We start from the raw sequence: 22,651 nt of genomic DNA on the forward strand, positions 1-22,651 counted from the left end.
AAACCCATGCTCCCTGTGCTGCAACTCTGAGTCTTAACCGCTGGACCACCAGAAAAGTCCCTCTGCTCACATTTTATTGGCTGAAAATAACATGAAATATGCAGGAAAACACAATCCTAATATGTGTTTGCAATTTGTGGTATAAGACATGGTAGACCACACTGACGACCTCCCCCACCGATGCATCTCACAGAAACTCATTGAGAAAGCATCAGAAACTGAAAAGCTCTTCCTAAGTGCTAGATGCTACTTGTCCTCTTGCTTTATTGAGTTTTTCAAATGGTCTCAAATGTTTTAATTATCAGTGGATGAAGGCTGTGTGTATATATGTATACACACGCAGTTTTTAACTTAAAAGTTAAAGTTAAAACAATGGCCCAGAAACTATAGAGTCCTCACCAGGAATAAAACTTGTCTCATCCTTTAGCTACAAGCATTCTTTCTAATGTCTGTGGCTGCCTTCTTAACATCTAATTTATTTCTATATTCTCAACCCAGTTCCACTTTACTTTCTTGTCTAAATAAGTGTATTATCTTATAACTTGTTGAAGTGAAGTGAAATGAAAGTCACTCAATCGTGTCCGACTCTTTGTAGCCCCATAGACTGTAGCCTGACAGACTCCTCTGTTCATGGAATTCTCCAGGCCAGAATACTAGAGTGGGTAGCTGTTCTGTTCTCCAGGGGATCTTCTCAACCCAAGGACTGAACCCAAGTTTCCCACATTGCAAGTGAATTCTTTACTCTCTTAGCCAAACTTGTTAAGAACAGAGAATGCAGCTTATATCTGGAATCATTCATTTATTCTTTAAAAAAAAAAAAAAAACTATATGTGAGGCATGATGCTCCAGGCTGTGAGAGATACAGGAATTATTCAGACAGGAATACTGCCTTCAAGGAGTTTATATGTAGAAATGTGAAACATGGGGCCTGCCCTGACGGTCCAATGGTTAAGACTCTTTGCTTCCACTGCAGGGGGCATGGGTTTGATCCCTTGTCAGGAAATTTTTAAAAAGAGAAAGAAATATGAGAATATGAATAGTTTGTGGATACCCATCCATTCACCCATCCATTTTTCCATCCAGTAAACGTCCATTAAGTGTGGGCCACATTCCAAACACAGTACCATGTTAAGAGGGGTGGATGGCACTGAACCATGCAAAGTCTATACCATCAATGTTTAGAATTCAGTAGAGGGAAGAGATGATTATAATACAGCATCCCAATTATTGTTACATGGGATGCAGTACGAACACTGGGAAAAGCACATAATCCAGATGTCACCTGAAGGGAGGGGATGGACATTCCAGACTGGGGGAGGAGGGCCCAGGATTCAGGCAGTGACTTGCAGTTTGGACGCCTGGCGTCCAATGTATGCTTGAGAAATGAGGCTGATAATTGAGATGCAGGAAAGCTCATGAAGGATTTTATGTGCCAGGCTAGGAATTTTCCATTTTATCTCACAGGCCAGTGATTTCAGAATATTTTGATCCCCCATCTCTATCAAAAGTGATCATAATAATTTAGAAATTATATTATTGTCCATTCTATCAATATATTCATACATTTAAAAGCACATACTATAAAACGCACAGGAGAGATGGATTATAAATGATACTGGTGAAATAAACAATACTTTCAAATATTTAAAATTCAATGATAGTGCAAAGATCTTTCAGCTCTCACTATGTTTTGGTGAGAGCAGTGGGTTTGAACATAACCGATATTTTTTTCATCCTAATAGTTTACGATACAGAAATGCAAAGGTCGGGTTTCAAATTCAGTTTATTTCTGTGTTTGGCTCTGAGGGCCATCAGAGAGAAATATACATCTTATAAAGACAGGCAGGTCCTGGAGGTGTGTTTGCACCCTTGGCTGTGTTTTCTAAGTCATTTGTGACAAAGCCTTATACAAGGCATGCCATACATTTTCCTTTTTAAAAAATATTTACTTATTTGGCTGCTCTGGGTCTTAGTTGCAGCATGCAGGTCTTAGTTGTGGCATATTGGATATAGTTTCCTGACCAGGGACCAAACCCAGGTCCCCTGCATTGGAAACATGGAGTTTTAGCCACTAGACCACCAAGGAAGTCCCCAATCTTACTTTTTTTCCTCTGATGTTTGTGAGTTATTCATACAAACTCATTATAAGGCAATAGGTTTTTTATATTTTTTAACAAATGGGTTCAAAGTCTACCATAATTCTGTACTTGGAAAATTTTAAAGTAGATTACTGTAGGGGAGCAAAATTTGCCACCCCAAAATGTGTCTGTCTGGCATGAAGATTATTTTAGGCTGTTATTTTTGTTGTTTTTGTTTTGGGGTTTTTTTTCTTACTGTGCTAGGTCTTCGTTGCTAAGCACAGCTTTTTTCTAGTTGCAGTGAGCAGGGTCTACACTTCATTGTGGTGCACAGGCTTCTCATTGCCGTGACTTCTCTCGTTGCAAAGCACAGACTCTAGAGGGCAAGCTCAGAAGCTGTAGTACACGGGCTTAGCTGCTCTGCGACATGTGGAATCTTCCCGAACCAGGGATAGAACCCATGTCCCCCGTGTTGGCTAGGGGATTCTTATCCACTGTACCACCAGGGAAGCCCTGGCAGGTGGTTTTTAAGAAACAAAAGGCTCAGGAAGAGCTTTTACCTCCTCCTTTTGACTGCCTAAAAAAATTTAAATTGGCCCCATTCCAGGAAGAGACCTGGCCTCAGAGATTCCTGAAGGAATAGGAGCTAAACACATTAAACTGGGGGAAGCTTAGCAAGTCCTGTTTGATCAGATTCTCTGTGTGTCCCATTGTCTTTGCAAAGCCTGGTAAATATTTACTAAACACTTCTTTCCCATCTTCCTGTAAATTGCTTTCTTCCCTCTTTGAAGTCCCAAACTCCTCTCCCCTTCCCCTGTTGCAGAAACCAAGCACCATACTCGGAGATTGGGAGAACTCAGGTTTATTACGCTGGCGGGCCCAGAGGAGTTAACACTCCAAGCTCTGAGCCCCGAACAAAGGGATTACGGAGTTTTTATAGACAGACTGTAGTGGGCAACACCAGCTGTTAATAGGCTGGTTTAAACGAAGAGGTTTCGCGTGCCGGAACAGTGGTCAAAATGGGGAGGGGGATGCCTGGCCTGGACAGGCATGATTAAGCAGGTTTGCAGGGCTGGGTGATTGCAAAGAGCAGGACAAGGGTGAGTTAGATAAACTCCAGTTCCTAGTATTGCAAGTCCCCACTTTCTGAGACTACGTGACCTACGTGATCTAGACTTTGCAAGGGGCAAGTGGAGTTACAGAGGCAGAAGAAGGAGATTATGTAAAACTTTAACTTTTCCTTTCATCCCTTCTCTCATAGAAGCCTTTACTCCCTAACTTATCTTGGGATGTCATTTTTCTTGGGAGGTCCTGGGTGTATGTAATTAAATTTGATTTTTTACTGTTATTCTGTCTCACGTCAATTTAATTTTTAGAACAGTCTGAAGAAACTAGAAGGGGAAAGGAAAACTTTTTTCTCCCTGACATTAGTAAATATGCATCTTTGAGAGTTGTTTTGGCCCTGCTACCCAGCTTGCAAGAACTTAGTTCCCTGACCAGGGATCATACTTGGGCCCCGGCAGTGAAAGCCTGCTAACCACTGGACTGTCAAGGAACTCCCTTTCTGAGAATTTTGATAGTTGATATAACTTATGTTTAACAGTCAAGTTCCCAAAGAGAAGGAGACATTTCCGAACTTCCATTTTCAAAATTCTCTCTTCAGAGCGTAAATTTCTCAGGAAAAGCAGTTACTTTCTCCTTCCTTCTTAAATCATCCTCTTCAGTTTGGATAAACAAATTAAGAAAGTTTGGGTTTTTTCCCCAAATATTCACTTTCATGTCAAATAAAAAGGGATAAATCATCTTTATTTTTTACATTAATTTATTTTTTATTGAGGTATAGTTGGTTTACGATATCATAGTAGTTTCAGGTATACAGCATAGTGATTCAGTATTTTTACAGATTATACTCCATTAGCTGTTATAGGAGAATGGCTATAATTCCATGTGCTATACAATATATTGTTGTTGCTTATCTATATGATCAGTGTTGATCATATAAGCTGCCGTAGAGGTAGATCTTCTTCATTTATTTGTTTCCTTATTTTTGGCTGCAGTAGGTCTTCGTTGCTGGGCACGGGCTTTCTCTAGTTGCCGCGAGTGGGGACTACTCTTTATTTGCAGCGGGCAGGCTTCTCACTGTGATGGAGAGAAGCACCGTGGCGTCCCTCGTTGTGGAGCGCTGGCTCTAGGCACGCGGGCTTCAGTTATGGTGCGTTGTGGGCTCTAGAACTCGGCCTCAATAGTTGTGGCCCACGGGCCTCGTTACTCCACTGCACGTGGAATCTTCCCAGACCGGAGATTGAACCCCTGTCCCCTGCATTGGCAGGTGGATTCTTATCCACCATACCCATCAAGGAAGTCCAAATTTAAATTTGACAACTTCTTTCAGCATTTTGAAGTAAAACAACCATTGGATTTCTATATGGCAGTGAAGATTTTTCTAGCTCTTCTATCATAAGTATTATATTCTGTTTGAATTTCTTTCTACTTAAAGGACATCTTTTAACTCTTAAACTGAAGTAGTTGGAAATACTCTGAAAATGAGGAAGGGATGGCTATACCCAGAGGCAGCCCATAATGGAGAAATCTATTTTCAAGACGCCTCCCCCATACTCACAAGCAGAGGACAGTCTGACACAGACCCTGTAAGGTCCCTAAGGTCAATCCATATATTGAATTTTGGTAAAGATAAAAACAAAAGCTATGGACAGAAGTTGTGTGATTGTCTTTATATATCCCAACAGCTGACCCAGCTCAGCCCTGGGATGTAAGCAAGCTACTCTGGAAACCACTGCTCAAAGGGGTTGGGAGGTCAGGAAAGAGTTTTGGACAAGGAGTGATGGAGTGACAGTCACTTTTGTCTTGTAGATAGATATGTGGAACATGAGCTGAAAGGGGACTACAGACTGAAGCCTAATGGTGACCTGAACTAGAATGCTGGTTTAAGGAATGGAGAGAAGGAAATGGAATAAAAATTAAAATATTTAGGTTGGAAATGAAGTGTTCAATGAAGTGCAGAATCTATCGCTGGTTTGTGCAGTAGTGGGTTGTCTTCCCTGAGAAAGAAGTTATATAGGATGACCAGGTTTGGGAAGAAAGGTGATAAAGACCCTTAGAAGTTCAGATTAAAAATTAGGGGAGTTTGGAGGAGGAAGGGTATCTTTCCAGTTATCAGGAAATCCAAGAAGTCTTCATGGAAGAGGTGGCATGTGAATGAGCAAGAGTTAAACTTATAGAGTAAGCAGGACTGAAACTGCCACCAGGGCCAAGATGCCCACTCTGGCCTCTGACATCTGTCTCTTCATTCACTATGTCATCAGGTATGTGCGATCAAGGACGAAGCACGATGTTGACATGCGGATTGGAATCCACTCAGGCTCGGTACTGTGTGGCGTGTTGGGTCTTCGGAAGTGGCAGTTTGACGTCTGGTCTTGGGATGTGGACATTGCCAACAAACTTGAATCTGGAGGAATCCCCGGGTAAGCCAAAGCAAGGCCGTCTCCTCGCTTAACACTTATCATTGGCTCTCTTTGTGACAGTGGGTTTCCCACGTGCAGAATTCAAAAGTGTATGTCCAAGAAACAATTATTTTGGAGGACACAGAACTTTAAAGCATCATGCAAATATTGGCTCCAAAAGTCATAGTGACATTTGTTATAGGCAGTGAGGACACTCAGGTGTTCTGGACTCAGTCCTGTAAAGCACCGGCTTTCAGATTTGACTTCGCTTTGGAAACAGCACAGGAGCATTTTAAAAATCCTGTGGTCTCGACCTTGTACCAGTCCATGTCAGGCAGAATCTGTGCAAAATCTCATCTAAGTTCTTAAAGCAATTCTCATGGGCAGCCAGGGTTAAGACTTATGGACCTTCTATATGACCTTAACCTTCCTTTGAAAACTCAGACATGTCTCTGAACTTTCCATGATTTGACGTTGTTTGGCTTTTTCTGCTATTTTAATGTCTGTTATCTCCCCCCCTCTTTTGTAGGATATAACTCAGCTTACTTTTCCTTTCAGTGAGAGAGATAGCCCCCAATTCTAAACCCGTGTCAGGTATCTTTTATGCACTAGACAGTCTGCTAAATACCATGAATACATCATGTCATTTGATCTCTCCATATAGTAAATAGTTGCTTCCTTGTTTTAATGGGGACACTGAGGCTCAAAGAAATGAAATTTGTCACATAAACACAGCTATGAAGGGTCTCCCTACCCATCACTGTCTCCAATTGTTAATTTGTCAGTCCCATTTGCTCAAGATTGTCCTTATTATGACTCTCTGCCCCCTCACTGTGTGTGCAGTGCTGAGTATGATGCAGAGAACATAGGAAGAAGGGAAGGAGGCATACAACACCATGGCATAATGGTTGATGGTCTGTTCCCTGGAGTCATGCAAAATCCATATGTATTTTGTTAAACCAGAAATAGCTGGGCCCCATCCTCAGATTTTCTATCCACACGTCTGGGATGGGAACAAAGAATGTGCCTCCCTAACAAACTCCCAGGTGATGCTGATGCTGCTGGCCTTGGTACCATGGTTTGAGGACCACGGTTCTCAACTTTTAGTTAAGTGAAGCAATGTACATAAAGTTCTTTGCTCAGGAAGTAATGGTGGTTACGGTTGTAGTAATGACTATGTGATGTAGCTGCGGGTCTTGGAAGGACTCCGAAGGTGAAAGCTATAATCCCCATCCAGCACTGTCATCTCCCATTCATAGGACTTTGATCCAGTTACTTACTCATTGCCTCTCAGCCAGTTTCACTGTCAGCAAAATGAGGGGGGAAAACGCTTTATCACCTACAGTTGTTGGAAGGAATGGAAATTAGATGATTCCTGGAAAAAAGCATATAGACTACATTTGGGTACAAAATAACATTTATGCAAAGTAAGTTGGAGAAGGCAATGGCAACCCACTCCAGTACTCTTGCCTGGAAAATCCCATGGACAGAGGAGCCTGGTAGTCTGCAGTACATGGGGTTGCTAAGAGTCGGACACGACTGAGCGACTTCACTTTCACTTTTCACCTTCATGCATTGAAGAAGGCAATGGCAACCCACTCCAGTGTTCTTGCCTGGAAAATCCCATGGACAGAGGAGCCTGGTGGGCTGTCGTCTATGGGGTCGCACAGAGTCGGACACGACTGAAGCGACTTAGCAGCAGCAGCAGCAAAATAAGTGTTGCTCACCTGTTAGAGCTTATTTACCATCATGACTATTATTATTATGTCATGGCATTTAAAAATTATCAGAAACTGTCAGATTTACCTATCCAATATATGTGAATATTGTCTGAGAACTGACTCATTTCCTTACAGGGAAATGTAATCACCAGACCTCAGCTGCAAGTATCTTACTCCAAAGCTCCAAATAGTAGCAAGGATGAAAATGAACCCCTGAAATTCCATTTCTATCAAAGCATTTAAATATGGATTAGAATTTCAGCAGAAGGATCATAGTAAATGATGAGAAGGGTGTCTTTCACCATGGGAAACATACTATCGATTTAGGATATGCAAATATTAGCCCCCCTTAGCACTGACCACAGAATGATAAAATACAGAATCCAGAGACAATACCAAATGGGGTTGGTGTGTAACTTGATTATTTTTAAAGAAAATCAGCTATCTGACTTTATAAAACACTTCCAAGAGTTTCATTTTGCCTGCGAGAAAAAGCTTTCAAGCACCCAGCTCTGAGACTGATCTGAGAAAGACTGGGACACCTTTTTATTTCATGGAAGGTGAAACAACTTTTTTATTCTCCTAGGTCAGCACTACTGAGCTGAGTTCCTATATATTAACAAAATTTATCATAAGAATATTTTGTAATTAGTACTTTTCTCTGGAGAGCTCAAAACAGCTTTCACATGCTTTTATTTTTAATATGGGTGTACCTTGGAGATACTGCAAACTGGAGTCTAGACCACTACAATAAAGCAAATATCCCAATAAAACAAATCACACACAGTTTTTAGTTTCCCAGCACAAATGTTATGTTAACACTATACCACAGTTTATGAAGGATGCATTAGCAGTATGTCTAAAAGAATGCACATATCTCAATTAAAAGATACTTTATTGCTAAAAAGATGCTAAGCACCACCTGAGTCTTCAGCAAATTGTAATCTTTTTGCAAGAATAACATCAAAGATCACAGGTCACCATAACAAATACAATAGTGGACAAGTTTGAAATGTTTCGAAAATTACCAAAACGTGACACAGACATAAAGGCTGTTGGACAAATGGCTCTGATAGACTTGCTCAGTGCAAGGTGGCCACAGACCTGCAATTTGTATTTGAAAAGAAACGAAGTAGCTGTGAGGCAAAATAAAGGGGAGCACACTGAAGTGACGCCTGCTTCTGTGTTACCTCACCTTTGACATCAATGCCTGTGTACAAGAATACTTATTTGGGAAATGTGCAGAATGTACCTTAAATGATCAGAAACGCATTGTTGGCAGTTTCTTTACATGTCTTTGCAGTGAATTATTTTCTCTGTTAGAAAGGAGTGTGACAGGGAGAAGCAGAGATAGTCCTAAGTAAAATGCATTTGGAAAAATCACTTTTAAAAAATTGTTTGCTTGGATATATTGTTTCTAGAATCCAGAAGCCAAGCAGTCTTAAGTATCTACATTATTCATTCATTCATATATTCAAGAGCACTGAAGTCAACCGAGAGAAATGAATTTGTGCTGGATCAGGAACACGGGGGGAGCATTCTAGGCAAGGAGAATGGCTTGCTCTGAGTTTAGCAGGTGTGAAATAGCACCTTGAATTTGAGGACATGCCAATTACTTGATAAGCTGGAGAGAGTGTCAGCAAATGAACCTTGAAGAAGCAGGATCCACATAGTAGAAACCTTATAGATCTTGTTCAGAATGTATACTGTATCCCATAAGCCTTGAGGAGGCATGGAATAAACAACAAATAAAATAGTGCCATTCCAAAGAGTACTTCAAGTGTTTTCTTTTGTAGCACATGTAGTGTGCCACAAACTGTTTTGACTGCTTTACATGAATCAACTCTTACAATACTCATGATGACCCTAAGAAATGAACACTATTATTTTTCCCATTTTTATGGGTGAGAAAATAGACACCTGGAAAGGTTGAATAACTTGCCCAAGATCTTTCAGCTAGCAAGTGGTAGAGCTAGGGTTTCAATGCAAGCAACCTGGCCAAAGTGTCCCTGCTTGTAAGCAACAAGCAAGTCTGCCCAGACCACAATGCAGCACAATAAGCAGTCAGATTCAGTTAGTGACGAGAATAGAAAAACGTTTGTCCAGAAGGATTTACCATGTGACATTCCCAAGATTCACATCTGGTCTTTATAGCACTTGATGTCATCTGTTGTTTGGCTAAGAAAAGAAACTAGAATCTTGGACTGCGATGGCTGATACAAGTCTGTCACCCCGTGAGTGAGCCTAGCCCGCACATATCCACAGCTTTATTCTCTTCTGCTTTTCACATACACGTTATAGGGGAAATTGCATCTTTCAGTGGTTTTCCTAAAGGCTCCTTCCATGTAGCCCCGTGGACTTGTAAGACCTGCCTTTGTTCTTAAGAAGCTTATAGATAAATTGAAGAAATAAGGCACAAATGTGTGAAAATTGAAATGATAGGAAAAGTATACATTTGTGTAGTAATCTGACAATAACTGCCGTTGGGTTCAACAACATTTATGGAACTTGTTTTTCCAAAATAATCAACACAGCTGAGAAAAAAATCACGTGTGTTTAAAAGTTGCTGGGATCAGGCTGATGGTCATGAGGGAAAAAAGGAGGTTGCTTAAATGTGGCTCAATGAGGCTGCAGTTTATCAGAGGCTACAGGGTCCCTTGGGGTGAAGTTGGTGATAGATACTCTGCTCATTGATTTATGCTTATATTTCTGTTTTCTTTTATTCTTTTTGCTTTTTTTCAGAGGAACAGATACAGTCCTTGAGGACATGTCCTCCCGGCACCCACGTACAGCCCTGATGTCGGGTTTGCACAAGAACCAAAAACAGAGATGGCCTTTGCAAGCCACGTCAGGTGTATGACAACCTATGCTTTGTCCACACAGGCGGATTCACATTTCCAAAGCCACGCTGGACTGCCTCAACGGTGACTATAATGTGGAAGAGGGTCACGGTAAAGAGAGGAACGAATTCTTGAGGAAGCATAATATAGAGACCTATTTAATTAAGCAGCCTGAGGAGAGTCTGCTGTCTTTGCCCGAAGACATCGTCAAGGAGTCTGTGAGCTCCTCAGACAGGAGAAACAGCGGGGCGACGTTCACAGAGGGATCTTGGAGCCCCGAACTGCCCTTCGATAACATAGTGGGGAAACAGAACGTAAGTCCTGGCTTCCTTCTTCTGGTTTGCTGTGAATGCATGTGCACCTCCAACCCAGATGCCTCAGGGGAAACGATTCATCTTTAACCTTTTCTCTGTTGAGCATCTTAATCGTAAATGATCAAACATGTACCCTCATGATGGAATTCACTTATGCAGTCAATTTCAAGAAATGCCAGGAATCCCAGAGGGTTCTCAACACCCTCTTCTTTTTTTTTTTTTTTTTGACCTAGTTAAAAATAAATGTCATGTGAAGCTGAATTATCAGTTTACCAAAATTAATTCCTCATGTTGGAGAAGATAAACCTCATGCTATGAAACTAGCAACAGAAGAGGAAGGTCAAATCCTTGAGAATGTCTTTTTTTTTTAGTTAGTTGGCTGGCTCAGAGAACTGAGGTACCCTCTGAAATGTAGAATCAGGGGGTCACTGTTGGTTGGGAAATATAATAGCTGCAAGTGAGGTTAAGATGAGGTCATTCAAGAGTAGCTAGTGATTTCAAAGCCGTCAATATGATGCTATTCTTATGTAGCATGGATTTGCATCTTCTATGAGATAGGATGAGCATCCCTGGTGGCCCAGATGGTAAAGAATCCACCTGCAATGCAGGAGACACAGGTTTGATCCCTGGTTCAGGAAGATCCCCTGGAGGAGGGCATGGCAATCTGCTCCAGTATTTTTGTCTGGAGAATCCCAGGGACAGAGGAACCTGGCGGGCTATAGTCCATAGGGTCACAAAGAGTCAGACATGACTGAAGTGATTGAGCAGTGCATGCGTTAGACATAGGGCAACACAGTCAGTACATAAAGTGTAAATGATCAAAGAATCAAATTTGTTTTTAAGTATATTTTCAAATACTAGAATCACACTAAACTTAGTGAGATGCTCTTACTCTGAGAGGCACCAGAGAACTGAAGTCAATCAAAGGAGAACTGAAGTGGCTTCAGGAATGTTCCACTGCCCAGAGTGCTCGGTCAGAGCACGGGCAAAATCACCTGTTCTGGCGTGAGTTTTCCCTTTCGTTATTTAGGCCAGGCACACATAGTTGACCTTGTGTAAATTACGTGAATTCATTGCACTTTTTTAAAGAAACTTACCCAAAAAAGTCCATATATAACTCTTGTAAACAGCTTCTGACATGCTCCTGAGCCAAGGAAAAGCTGAAACTACTATGAAGTAAATAGACCAAATTGATAGTATCTGGAGCTTTGTGAAGACATATAGAAGTTAATTGTTTTAATCCACAGAACTGAACATTTCTCGCTGACTTGTCATTAAGAAAAATCTGTCTGCTTAAAGGCATGTGAAATAGAAAAGGTTAAAATACTGAAAGTCTTGCCTCTTTCTTCTGCATTTGAAAGATCGACAGGGTGCTCTGAGGCCAGGGTAACCTCTGTTTCCTTCTAGCTCTGTGTGAAGGAGCTGTAGATCAATGCATGGAACCCATTCCACTGGGCAAAGATGCAGGTTGAACCGTGTCTGCATGCATTGCAAGAGTCAACCCTTAGGTCCTCACTGTTCTTTTGTGAGTATTTACTTTCCTCCCAAATTATTATGCCCACACAAGTCATCACTGATTTCAATACCTACCTCTTTCCATCCCTGAATTGGTGCTCGTGGTACAATTTGCTATTATAGAAAATTACAGTCTTAAATACTTCCTGGAGTTGGTGCATGCCCCGCTGAAAGTACCATCTGTTTCCTCTGTCTATTGTTAACTTGAGCCTGAATGCTGGTTATTTTTAAAAAGATGCACACCTCACCCTGAGCACCTCAGTAACTGTGCATAAAGTTGTCTCTCTTGCTTTTTTGCTTTTCCTTTTATTTTTGGTCTTTCCTTTTGAAAAACTCCATCCATTTAAGCTGATTGTGGAAATGGGGATAATTTCTGTTAATAATTGTTCTAGTCTCAGTGTGCCTATCCTTGCTACTAAGAATTGAGAACCCAGAAGAGAGGTAGAGATACTTGGTTTTAATTCATGATTGACTGATCTGGTAGAATTATGTAGGAATACTAGATATATTCCTCTGCTAATTTCCTAATGATCTTAACTGATATCATAAAGATATCATTGTTAATCAAAGATTATTATTTCTGGTGTTTAACCATACCATATATTTCTTAAGATGCCTGAGTTTTGCCTGTATTTACCATCTTCAGGATGAGTAATCTTAGTTTGTTTTGATGTCCTAAGACTTAAGAGCCAATGATATGTAATAACCAAGTGCTACTAATAACGTTTTGGAAACGGTTAAGTCAATTAAAATGGTCACAGGCGCTCAGAGTTTGCTCTTGTGCTTAGCTCTGGAAGTCAGTGAGCCGTATGTGTGGTGCAGGGCTGTAGATTGTGCCTGGAAGAGATCAAGACTGGTCTGGCTGAGCCTGTGCTCTGCCAAATCACCTGGTCAGTGCTACAGAAAGCCCAGACCATCCAAGTGTTAGCTTAGCACAGACAAAATACACGAATGCTTTGTTGGGGGTTTTCTAGCTAAACTGGCCAGATGTTTTAGCTTCTATTGATTCATAAAGTATGCTTTGAAATATTTCTAATGACAGCAGTATGCCATGCTGTAATCGGTGCTATATAGATAGCAGATGTTTGGGTAGTTACATTCTCATGTATTCATTCATTCGATAAAGATTAATTGAGCATCTGTTTCATGCCAACTACTGCTAGAATAATAGAGAAGGAGGGACAGAGGAAAGAAACACTTTAGAGATGAAGTTAGCCAATAGTTTATATGCTTCAGGAAGACAGGGATTGTGTCTGTTCCCTTATCACTATTGAGTCCACAATCAGAACAATACCTGGCAAATAACAAGGCTTGTTTACAGTTTGCTGATTGAATGAATTAAACAATCAATATGGGTAGAAAAGGAGAAGACCCAATCAAGTTTAACTTCCTGGTTTTTTGCTTGGATCTGATGGGATGAATGGTAGACCTGCCCACCGAAATAAGTGATACTGGAATGGAAGGAAACACTAAAAGCCTGGGAGAGGTCCAAGGAGAGACATCCAAGGCTGTTGAACACACACTTCTGGAGCTTAGGCGTAAAAGGACTACACAAGGGATGTGAGTCTGGTAACATCTGAGGATAGATGAAACCATGAGAGTGAAAGAGATCATGCTAAGGAATATGCAAAATAAAACAGTAAGAAAGTATAAGACAGAAATGCAGGAACACCAGATGGAGGTAAAGGAGAGTCAGGATCCCATGACAGAGACAGAGAGGAAGCAAAGTGATCAGAGGAGATTAGGCGATGAGGTATCATGGAAGCCTAAGAGCAGAGCATTTGGAGAAGGATGAGGTGATCAGCAGTGTCCAGTGTAGCCAAAAGGCCCAGTGAAAGGACGACTGAAAATTGCCAATTTGAAGTGAATTGGAAAACAACATTGGCAAGAGGCAGATTTGATGCAGTGGTGAATCAGAAGCCAGATTGTCCAAGTTGATATGAGAGAGCTCTGGATTTCCAAGACCCCCAACTCCACCCCAGTCCCCTCTCCACTACCCATTTCAGGAGTCCGTCAGTAGTTTGCAAGAGCCAGGGAAGTCACTTAGAATTATTTCTGGCCCCTATGTGAGTCTTCAGTCCCAATCTACACCTGAAGATAATCTCTTGGTTTAGATGTTGTGCATCTTTCCAGCCTCTGTATTTGTGCCCCACTGGGCTAAAATTGTTGTTTTAGCCCACTCTCGGACACCCTAAACACTTGTGCTTTTCATCCTTTTCTCTTGACATGGGCAGACATCTTCCCCACTGATTTGGGGTCCTGGCTCCCTGAACCCTGGCTCAGATACCTGTGAGGGTTCTTACGCTCTGAGCCTGAGTGGAATGAAATTAAGAAAACTAGAAGGCAAGAAACTTATGATCATACGTGGACTATTAAAATGTAAGATTACAAAAGTAGAAGTAGATAGCTGAAGTACACCAAAAGTGTGAGCATTTTGACCTCCAGGGGGATGTCCAAGAAATCTCAAGGCTAGGCTGTTGAGTAAGTCATCAACGTGGTCATTGAATTTCTCAGAACAGAGACAAAATTTGAGATGAAAATGAAGATGTAAGAAAAGGGTCCTTATACTGAAGATCATATTTTCCCCTGCTGGTTGCATGCTATAACTAAAATCTATTTGTAAGCTTGAGTTCTGGTTCATTCAATTGCTTAACAGTCTTAGTCTTTGAGATGCTGAGGATCCCGTAAGGAGAAGACAGACTTGGCCCCCATCTTTCATGAGCTTACATTTTAAGGGAGTAGAGAATGCAGACAATTAGTCAAAACACAAAAGTACTGAGAAGTAAATATAGGTGGATATATAACTAAGAATCACATAGAATTACTGCAGACTTACTACATCAGAGTCCTCTGAAAATTTTACATGAGTGTTGAAAGAGCCCTGCATTTGAATGACCTGAAAAAGAACATTATAGATAGAAGGAACAGCCAGTGCAAAGACCCTGGGGTGGGAAAAAATTTGATGTGTTAGAAGAGCAAAAAGGCCCAAGCGACTAGAGCATAGTGAGAGGGGAAGGAAGGAACACAAGATCAAGTTAAAGGAGACAGAGGTTGAGCTTGAAAACCTGGTTTACTTTGAATCTTATTCTAGGGAAGTGATAGAACTATTTTAAGCTGGCCAGTGACATGATTTGATTTAGATGTTTAAGAGATCATTCCAGCTGCCTGTGGAGAATGGATTGTAGGGAGCAAGAATGGATTCATTAGACAAAGAGCATTTTTACTTATGATTTACAAGAGGATATCAAAGGTAGAAGCTTTTATGTCGCTATAAAGTGCATTGTGTGAGGATATGAATCATCTTAACTTGGTTGTGTGTGTGTGTGTGTGTGTTTTATTGGAGTCTAGTGGCTTTACACTACTATGTCAGTGTCGGTTTCTGCTGTACAGAAAAGTGCATCAGCCATACATATACTTAACTTGGTTTTTATGACAGGTGATATGCCAAGAGAGGTGGAGCGATTCTTTTAGAAGCCAACCCCTTTTTAAAGCCTGGGTTGTCTCCCCCATTTATTGAGAAATCATCACCATTGTCCCATCCCTCCTTTTCACATTGATCATGACATCAGAATCTAAGCATTTTTCCATTACTCCTCTAGACCTTTTAAAAGAATCACTGGCGGGGAAAGTATAGATTTGGTACTTCTGTTGTATATATTAGTTGTTTCTGTACAGTAGACTGACTTTGGTCATCAGCCCACTCCAGTATTCTTGCCTGGAGAATCCCAGGGACAGAGGAGCCTGGTGGGCTGCCATCTATGGGGTCGCACAGAGTTGGATATGACTGAAGTGACTTAGCAGCAGCAGCAGCAGCATGAAGTTCATATGTGCACTGTGAAGATTGAAAACACAAATGAAATTATATTAGATCTGCTTCCAAACCATCAATATAAGCAAATATCACCACCATCATAAAGCAAATATCACAGTAAAACAGGTCACACCAATGTTTTGGTTTCCCAGTGCATGCAGGTTATATTAACAGTATACAGTAATCTATTAAACGTGTGATAACATTATGTCTTTAAAAAATGTACATACCTTAATAAAAAACATGTTTTTGCTAAAAAAGATAACCATCACTTGAGCTTCCAGTGAATCATGATAGTAACAGCACAGACCACTGATCACAGATCACAGCAGATATAATGCAGTAGTCTGAAATATTGTAAGAATTACCAAAATGTGACACAAAGACACCAAGAGAGCAAATACGGTTTAAAAAAATGGCACCCATAGACTTGCCTGAGGCAGGGTTCCACAAACCTTCAATTTGTAAAAACCATAGTATCTACAAAGTGCAATAAAATGAAGTGCACTAAAATAAGGTATGCCTGTGTTCCACACAGCAAGACAGAAATTAAATGCCTTTCCTTACCAGGAACATAGATAAACATCCATGGAGTCACTGACACTAATAGAAGGAGAGAGCCTGGGGCCAGGTACCATGTGGGGAGTATTGCTCAAAGTCTTTGCGTTTCACTCTCACATCAGTCTTACTGGGTCAGTGTGATGTGCCTGCTTTACAAGTGACAAAATTGTGAAATGAGAGAGAAGTTCATTCCCTGAAGGCCACATAGTGAGTGAACAACAGAACTAAAACCAGAACCCGGTCATGTCTGATTCTAAAACCTTCATGCTTTAAATCACGCTGCAGTGTCTCCTCTCTGTGTCCTGAAGATGCATACCAGGCTTCTACTGTCTACCTTGTTTCCTGGTCAGTCGAGCTTAAAAGGGGGTGTGTGTGTGCACATGTGTGTGTCTTCACCCTCTGAAGATGACTCACTTTCTCAGCAGGCATATTTAGAAATTTTCTGTGAAAACTCCAGAAAAGGACCAGTTTTTCCTCCAGGAAGTGTTAGCATGCCCCTAACATCTCACTCGGAGAAGGTAATAGCACCCCACTCCAGTACTCTTGCCTGGAAACTCACATGGACGGAGGAGCCTGGTGGGCTGCAGTCCATGGGGTCGCTAAGAGTCGGACACAACTGAGTGACTTCACTTTCACTTTTCACTTTCATGCATTGGAGAAGGCAATGGCAACCCACTCCAGTGTTCTTGCCTGGAGAATCCCAGGGACGGGGGAGCCTGGTGGGCTGCCATCTATGGGGTCGCACAGAGTCGATCACGACTGAAGCGACTTAGCAGCAGCAGCAGCAGCAGCATCTGACTCCCTGAAAGTCCTGATGCGATCATTGTTGGCATGGAAAGGGTTAAGCAGAAAAGTCTCTCATGTCTATGCAGTAATAAAAACAAAAAATGAACCATTTGATTTAGTTGCACTTAGCCTAGAGAACCTTGACTCCAGAAATGTGTAGGGAGTGAGGCTAGCCATGGTTGAAAGCAGGATATAAGAGCATATTTATGTTATTATGTTTTTATCAGTCCCAGCTGGGACTTTGCTTAGATCCTGTTTTCTGTAGCCATTGAAAGAAAAAAACTCTCATCCCATTGCCTTGCTGATCAAAGTCATGCAGACCTGATGTTGAGGGCCCGTTTCCTCATAGTAAGCCGCTTAGCCCTGTGAGTCTCCTAATCTTGGGGCAAATTTCTGCCGGACCTCAAATTTGCCCCTGTGATAGTCAGAAGGGCTGGAACGGAAGCTCAAGAGAATGGAGTCCTGGCTCTGATTCTCCGGATACTGTTGCAGGCCTTGGGCCACCACCACGTCTCCCTTCCAGGCCTCAGGGTTTTCATCTGTGCAAAGGCAGAACTGGACTAGATGGTCCCATGACTTTTCTCAGCTCCAACATTGCCCCTTCAGTTTGTCAGCCTCAGACACATGTTGGAAGTCTGTGGCTATCCTGGTGAGTTACCTCCACTTCAGAATCTTGCCACCCAAAGCCCAGAGAACAATTAATTATTTGTAATAATGGGAAGTAATGGGAATACCCCTTGTTTACAGTTTTCCTAGTATAACAGTTTAACATTACTGTCATCTAATGAACTGTCTTAAAATGTTAATACCAAATCAGAAGCAAGAGTTAAAGCAAAAAAAAAAAATTATTGAGATGAAATTTCATCTAACTAGGGGATGAAGTCTGCCCTTTCTCTAAGTGTTCTGGATAATTGCATTTTGATTAAACGGAGGGGAAAAATAAAAACCAAACGTCATTATAAACATCGTCACACTTTGCTATCTTTCAGGCAAAATGGTCATTCAGGCAAAATGATCAACATGACCATTGTATTCTCCTGTCAAGAAATAACTGATCACTAGGATTTGATTTCTTTCCTTCTGTTTCTCTCTAAAGGTGGGATGCAAATTAAGTGGCAGGCCCCTTCTTTTTGCATATGAAAGGCCAGAAGACAAAGAACACTTTTAATTCAAACTCATTTTACTTTAGCATTTGACTTGGGCAAGTCAGTCCCCCAAGAGGTCCATTTGTTTCCTCATTCAGGCAGTTACTGATTATTCAACTACTTAATGAACTATGATTTGCCAAGCGTTGTACTGGGTCCGAGCTGTCTGGGAGCTCACTGTCCGGTGGTATTACTAGCAAGTCATCAGGCTCAGTGGACATTGCTCTCATTCTAGCATGACCGAATAGTGATCCCAGGTAGTCAGTGAAGACCTTCCCGAGGAGGTGGGTGTTACGTTGAAATCTACAGACAAGCAGGAGTGAGGCAAAGGATGAGGGAACAAGACCCCAGGAGGAGAGAAAAAGCAGGGCGGCTCCTCAGGACCAAAGCACATGCTTCTCCTTCCCCTCTGAGAACACTGATCTGAAGTTTCTACCCCTAAAAATTCCTGAAATACTGGGCAGTGGTCTTGAAGAGGAAGCTGTGTTTTCCGAGTTGGCTGATTCTATGACAAGCTGCTGAGTATCTAATTGTCTGTGTTCAGTCTTGATATAGAGGAAGCCACAGGCAAATTTTCTTCCATAGGTAATTTCTTTTGAACCACTTTTAACATCAAATTAAGCTCTGATGTTCATTGGATGGGACATCTGCAGGCTTTAGGGATAGACACCATGATGGGTTCTGGACATTTCCCTGAAGTCCATCTGGACTCTTCCAGTAACGTGGCTTTTACTGACAACAAAACTCCCCAGGCTGCTCTTAGTTCCGACTCTGAAGATAGCAGCTGAGTTCAGCCAGGAATTAGAGGGATCTGGTTTTTCACTCTCTTCAGAAAGGCAAATGGATTTGAAGCCATCCAGAGAGCATTGAGTGGATTAAGAAGGCAATTTGATCCATTAACTTTGATGCAACATCCCCACTTTCTCTGAAGTTCCAGAGATAGACTAAGGTGGACAAGATAAAGGGAGAGATGAGTTTGTGGCTTGTATGGAATTGCAGCTCTGGAAAGGAGCATGTAAGTTGGCACAAGACATAGCCTGTGGCTCCCCCATGGCCAATAGCTGGCTGAAACTTTGCTAAACTCATTGGAGTCTTCTTTCACCAGGGATTGACTAGTTGTTTCAGGAGCCCTAAACATCTGAGGAACTGGACCCAAAGAACGCAGTGGTGGTTTTTTTAAATTTATTTTTACTTTTGATCATGCGGAGAGGCATGTGGAATCTAATTTCCCCGACCAGGGATCTTCACCAATGGACTGCCAGGCAAGTCCCAATAGTATTTTAAATATGTGAAGATAATTGTATGATATTTTAATTGTGTGAAGGTAGGTAGGAAGAGAAAGCAAAAGTCTGTTTGTTTGTTTGTTTTACTTATTTCCTCAATTTGAAAAAATAGAAGTGGATTTAAGTTTTATTCATCTTGGCGCCAGTTTTGCTGGGCTGAGATGTGTCATTGTAAAAGTTCTTCATTGAGTTATGTCAAGATTTTCCCATCTTTTCTCCATGAATACCTTTCATTGTTCTGACCCAGTGCAATTTATATATATCAAAGTTTTTCTTTCCAAAGAAAATTGCATTTGATGTGAGTGAATTTGCATTCCCTCTTTTTAAAGTGAGTTAGCACATGTGTCATGACCCACCATTGCTACTCTGCTCTTCACAAGGAAATGAATGGTACCAACATAAGATGATTCAGTTCCAGCCCAGAGCACAGACACTGGATGTTTCTGTTGGCCTGGCCAGCTTCATCTTGACTATTTGTGTATGTACTTATTTTCACTTCACCTGGAGTCTACAAGGAGTTATAGCCCTAATTCCTTGGGTATTGATGGAATTTTTTGAAAGACCGTCACATCTCAAGGATCTTCAAACACTACTGTGAATTCCAGGTTATGAACCACTAGATTCCATTGTGTCTTTCCTACTCTATGACTTTTGTATCATTTTTAGTCCCTTAAAGGATCTTCTCACAGCTTGAGATGATAAGAGCTCCATACAAGTCATACATGGTAGCCCCCACTCAGGTGTCCATATCTTGAGAGCACTTCGACACAGGACTGTTCTGAAGTGATAAACTCAGAAACAAACATTAGGAATAATGATAGCCAAGAAGAGCTAAATTAATTACATCAATCTAATAAAGTGTGTGATAGAAAAGTTAGGATAACAGGATGTAGAAACCAGGAAGCAGTCTCTTCTTTTCCCAGTTTTGTCCTGCTATTGTAACCCCCTAGGGTTCTTGGACTCCTGTATACAGAGATTGATCAAAGGCCAGACAAGAAATTCAGGCAAGGCTTTACTGGGGCCCCTGCTGTAGCTGGAGGGAGCAAGAACAAGTAACAGATTCCCTTGCTTGCTCATTCCCCAAAGTGGGGGCGAGCTTCTTCCTTATATGGGATGAGGGTAGAGGTGTATCCAGGGGTCTGGCCAGAAGGGTGGCTTAGGTCGTTTGTCCACCCTTTAGGTGGTGTTGTGTGCAGGGGGCATGCACAGTACCCTGCTTTTGCTACCAACTCCCTGTTTTTGCTCCTGGCTCTTCCGAAGTGGCAGTTGGGCTTTTTTTGGTCTTTTTGTATCTTTTGTTCAGAATTTGCTCCAACTGCACATGCACGCAGTTATTTTTAGTCCCTTACAATTTCTTCCTGTTTTGTTGTTTGTGGAGAGGTGTGTTTAGGTGCAAGCATTGCAGCACTGCAGCCAAGGGTCCCAGGCCCCAGTCTGTCACCCCATCTCTGTTGAAAAGTTTAGAGGCTGGATTCTGGAAGGTCAGTAATGTGAGCTCCTTTGGAGCTGAATCCAGGAAAGCATCAGTCACTAAACTTAATCATCAAATTGTATAATAAGACCCATAGACTTATGGCACCAAATATGAGCAATTTATCAGCAACTCTTGATAGAATGTAATGGTTAGATAGCATCACCGACTCAGTGGACATGAATCTGAGCAAATTCCTGGAAATAGTGAAGGGCAGGGGAGCCTGGTGTGCTGCAGTCCGTGGAGTCTCAAAGAATCAGACACGACTTAGCGACTGAACAGCAACTTGATGTAATACTTAAGTCATATTCCTCAATGAAAAGAGTTACTTCAGAACCTTTTAAAAAAGATAAAAAGGTAATTCTTATATTTAAATTTTCTGCAAATTTCTGTTAAGTAAACAAAGACACAGATATAACACACACACATTAATTTTTCCCATGGCATTAACATTTCCAAAAAGCCTACATCACTGATGTTCACAAGAAATCTGAATAACTTCGGTCCTGATAGATGTTCATTTACTCATTTCCTGAGCTGAAATTATCTGATTGCCAGCCCAATTCATTGCCAGTACAAAGGGTCACTTGGTCAGTGAGCTAGTGGCCACCTCTCCAGCCACAGCTGATTACATTTTGGTCCAGTCATTTCAGTGCTGTGAGTACTTCGATTCACACCTATCCTGTGGCTTTATAAATAAGCCATCAATGTGTCGGCTTCTCTCTCCCCAGCTCATGAGCCACATCCAGAGCGGAAGTCCTGCCTCCCTCCCTAAGTCCACACCATCCCTCTCATCCACTCCACCCAGTCCTGAGATGAGGTCCAAGCCGGACTTTGCACATCTCTTCCACACATTACTGTGGATGTGATATTTTAAAAGCTAATAATTCACTTGGCAGCCTGCCCCCAAATCATCTAACTTCAAAGTGGCCACATCTAAATGGATGTGCCAAGGTCTGCTTCAGCCAGTTCTGCAGCAGTTTAGCAACTATTTTTGATTAAAAATGGCTCAAGTGTGTAATGACAAGAGTACAATCCTATTCCCAAAGTGAGATTAGCATCTTTCTGAGAAATTCAGAGGATGAAATCAGACTTAAGGGATCCCGAATTAGTTAGCAGATGGGTCAAACAGAGCCAGACAAACTCCTGGCCGGACAGAATCAGTGTCAGGCACCGCTTGTCCTGGATTAACCTGGCTCTGAGGTCCTTGGACTAGGGCTCCGGGACCAAGTCTTGAATGCTGGAGCTTCCCTCTGTGGGCTCCGGGTAACCTTGTTTTGAGAGCTGTGCCCAGTTACCTGGAATTGTGGTCAGTTCAAAAATTCAGTCACAAATGACCATTTGCCCACCTCTCAGCCAAAGGGAGGGGCTTCCTAGGTGGCACTAGTGGTAAAGAACCCTCCTGCCAATGCAGGAGACCCAAGAGACCCGGGTTCGATCCCTGTGTTGGGAAGATCCCCTGGAGGAGGGCATGGCAACCCACTCCAGTGTTCTCGCCTGGAGAATCCCATGGACAGAGGAGCCTGGCGGGCTACAGTCCACAGGGTCGCACAGAGTAGGAAAGGACTGAAACAACTTAGCACACACGCAGTCCAAAGGCAACCAACCAGCGTGCCTGTGTCCAAAGCCAGGAGCCACTAGTAGGATGAACTGAAACAAAGAATG

At 41.8% G+C, this 22,651-nt stretch overlaps 1 protein-coding gene across 4 annotated transcripts in view; it reads left to right on the plus strand.

The window, feature by feature from the left end:
• Window positions 1-22,651, plus strand: part of ADCY8 (adenylate cyclase 8) — a 226,972-nt gene that overhangs the window by 112,022 nt on the left and 92,299 nt on the right. For all 4 annotated transcript variants that reach the window (XM_043880380.1, XM_043880381.1, XM_043880382.1 and 1 more), the window contains exons 6-7: window positions 5,402-5,560; window positions 10,144-10,414. In XM_043880380.1, the coding sequence (XP_043736315.1) occupies window positions 5,402-5,560; window positions 10,144-10,414 (430 nt within the window). The remainder of the gene's footprint in view (window positions 1-5,401; window positions 5,561-10,143; window positions 10,415-22,651) is intronic.

This window comes from Cervus elaphus, chromosome 21 (genome assembly GCF_910594005.1).
Source record: "Cervus elaphus chromosome 21, mCerEla1.1, whole genome shotgun sequence".
NCBI classification, from domain to species: domain Eukaryota; kingdom Metazoa; phylum Chordata; class Mammalia; order Artiodactyla; family Cervidae; genus Cervus; species Cervus elaphus.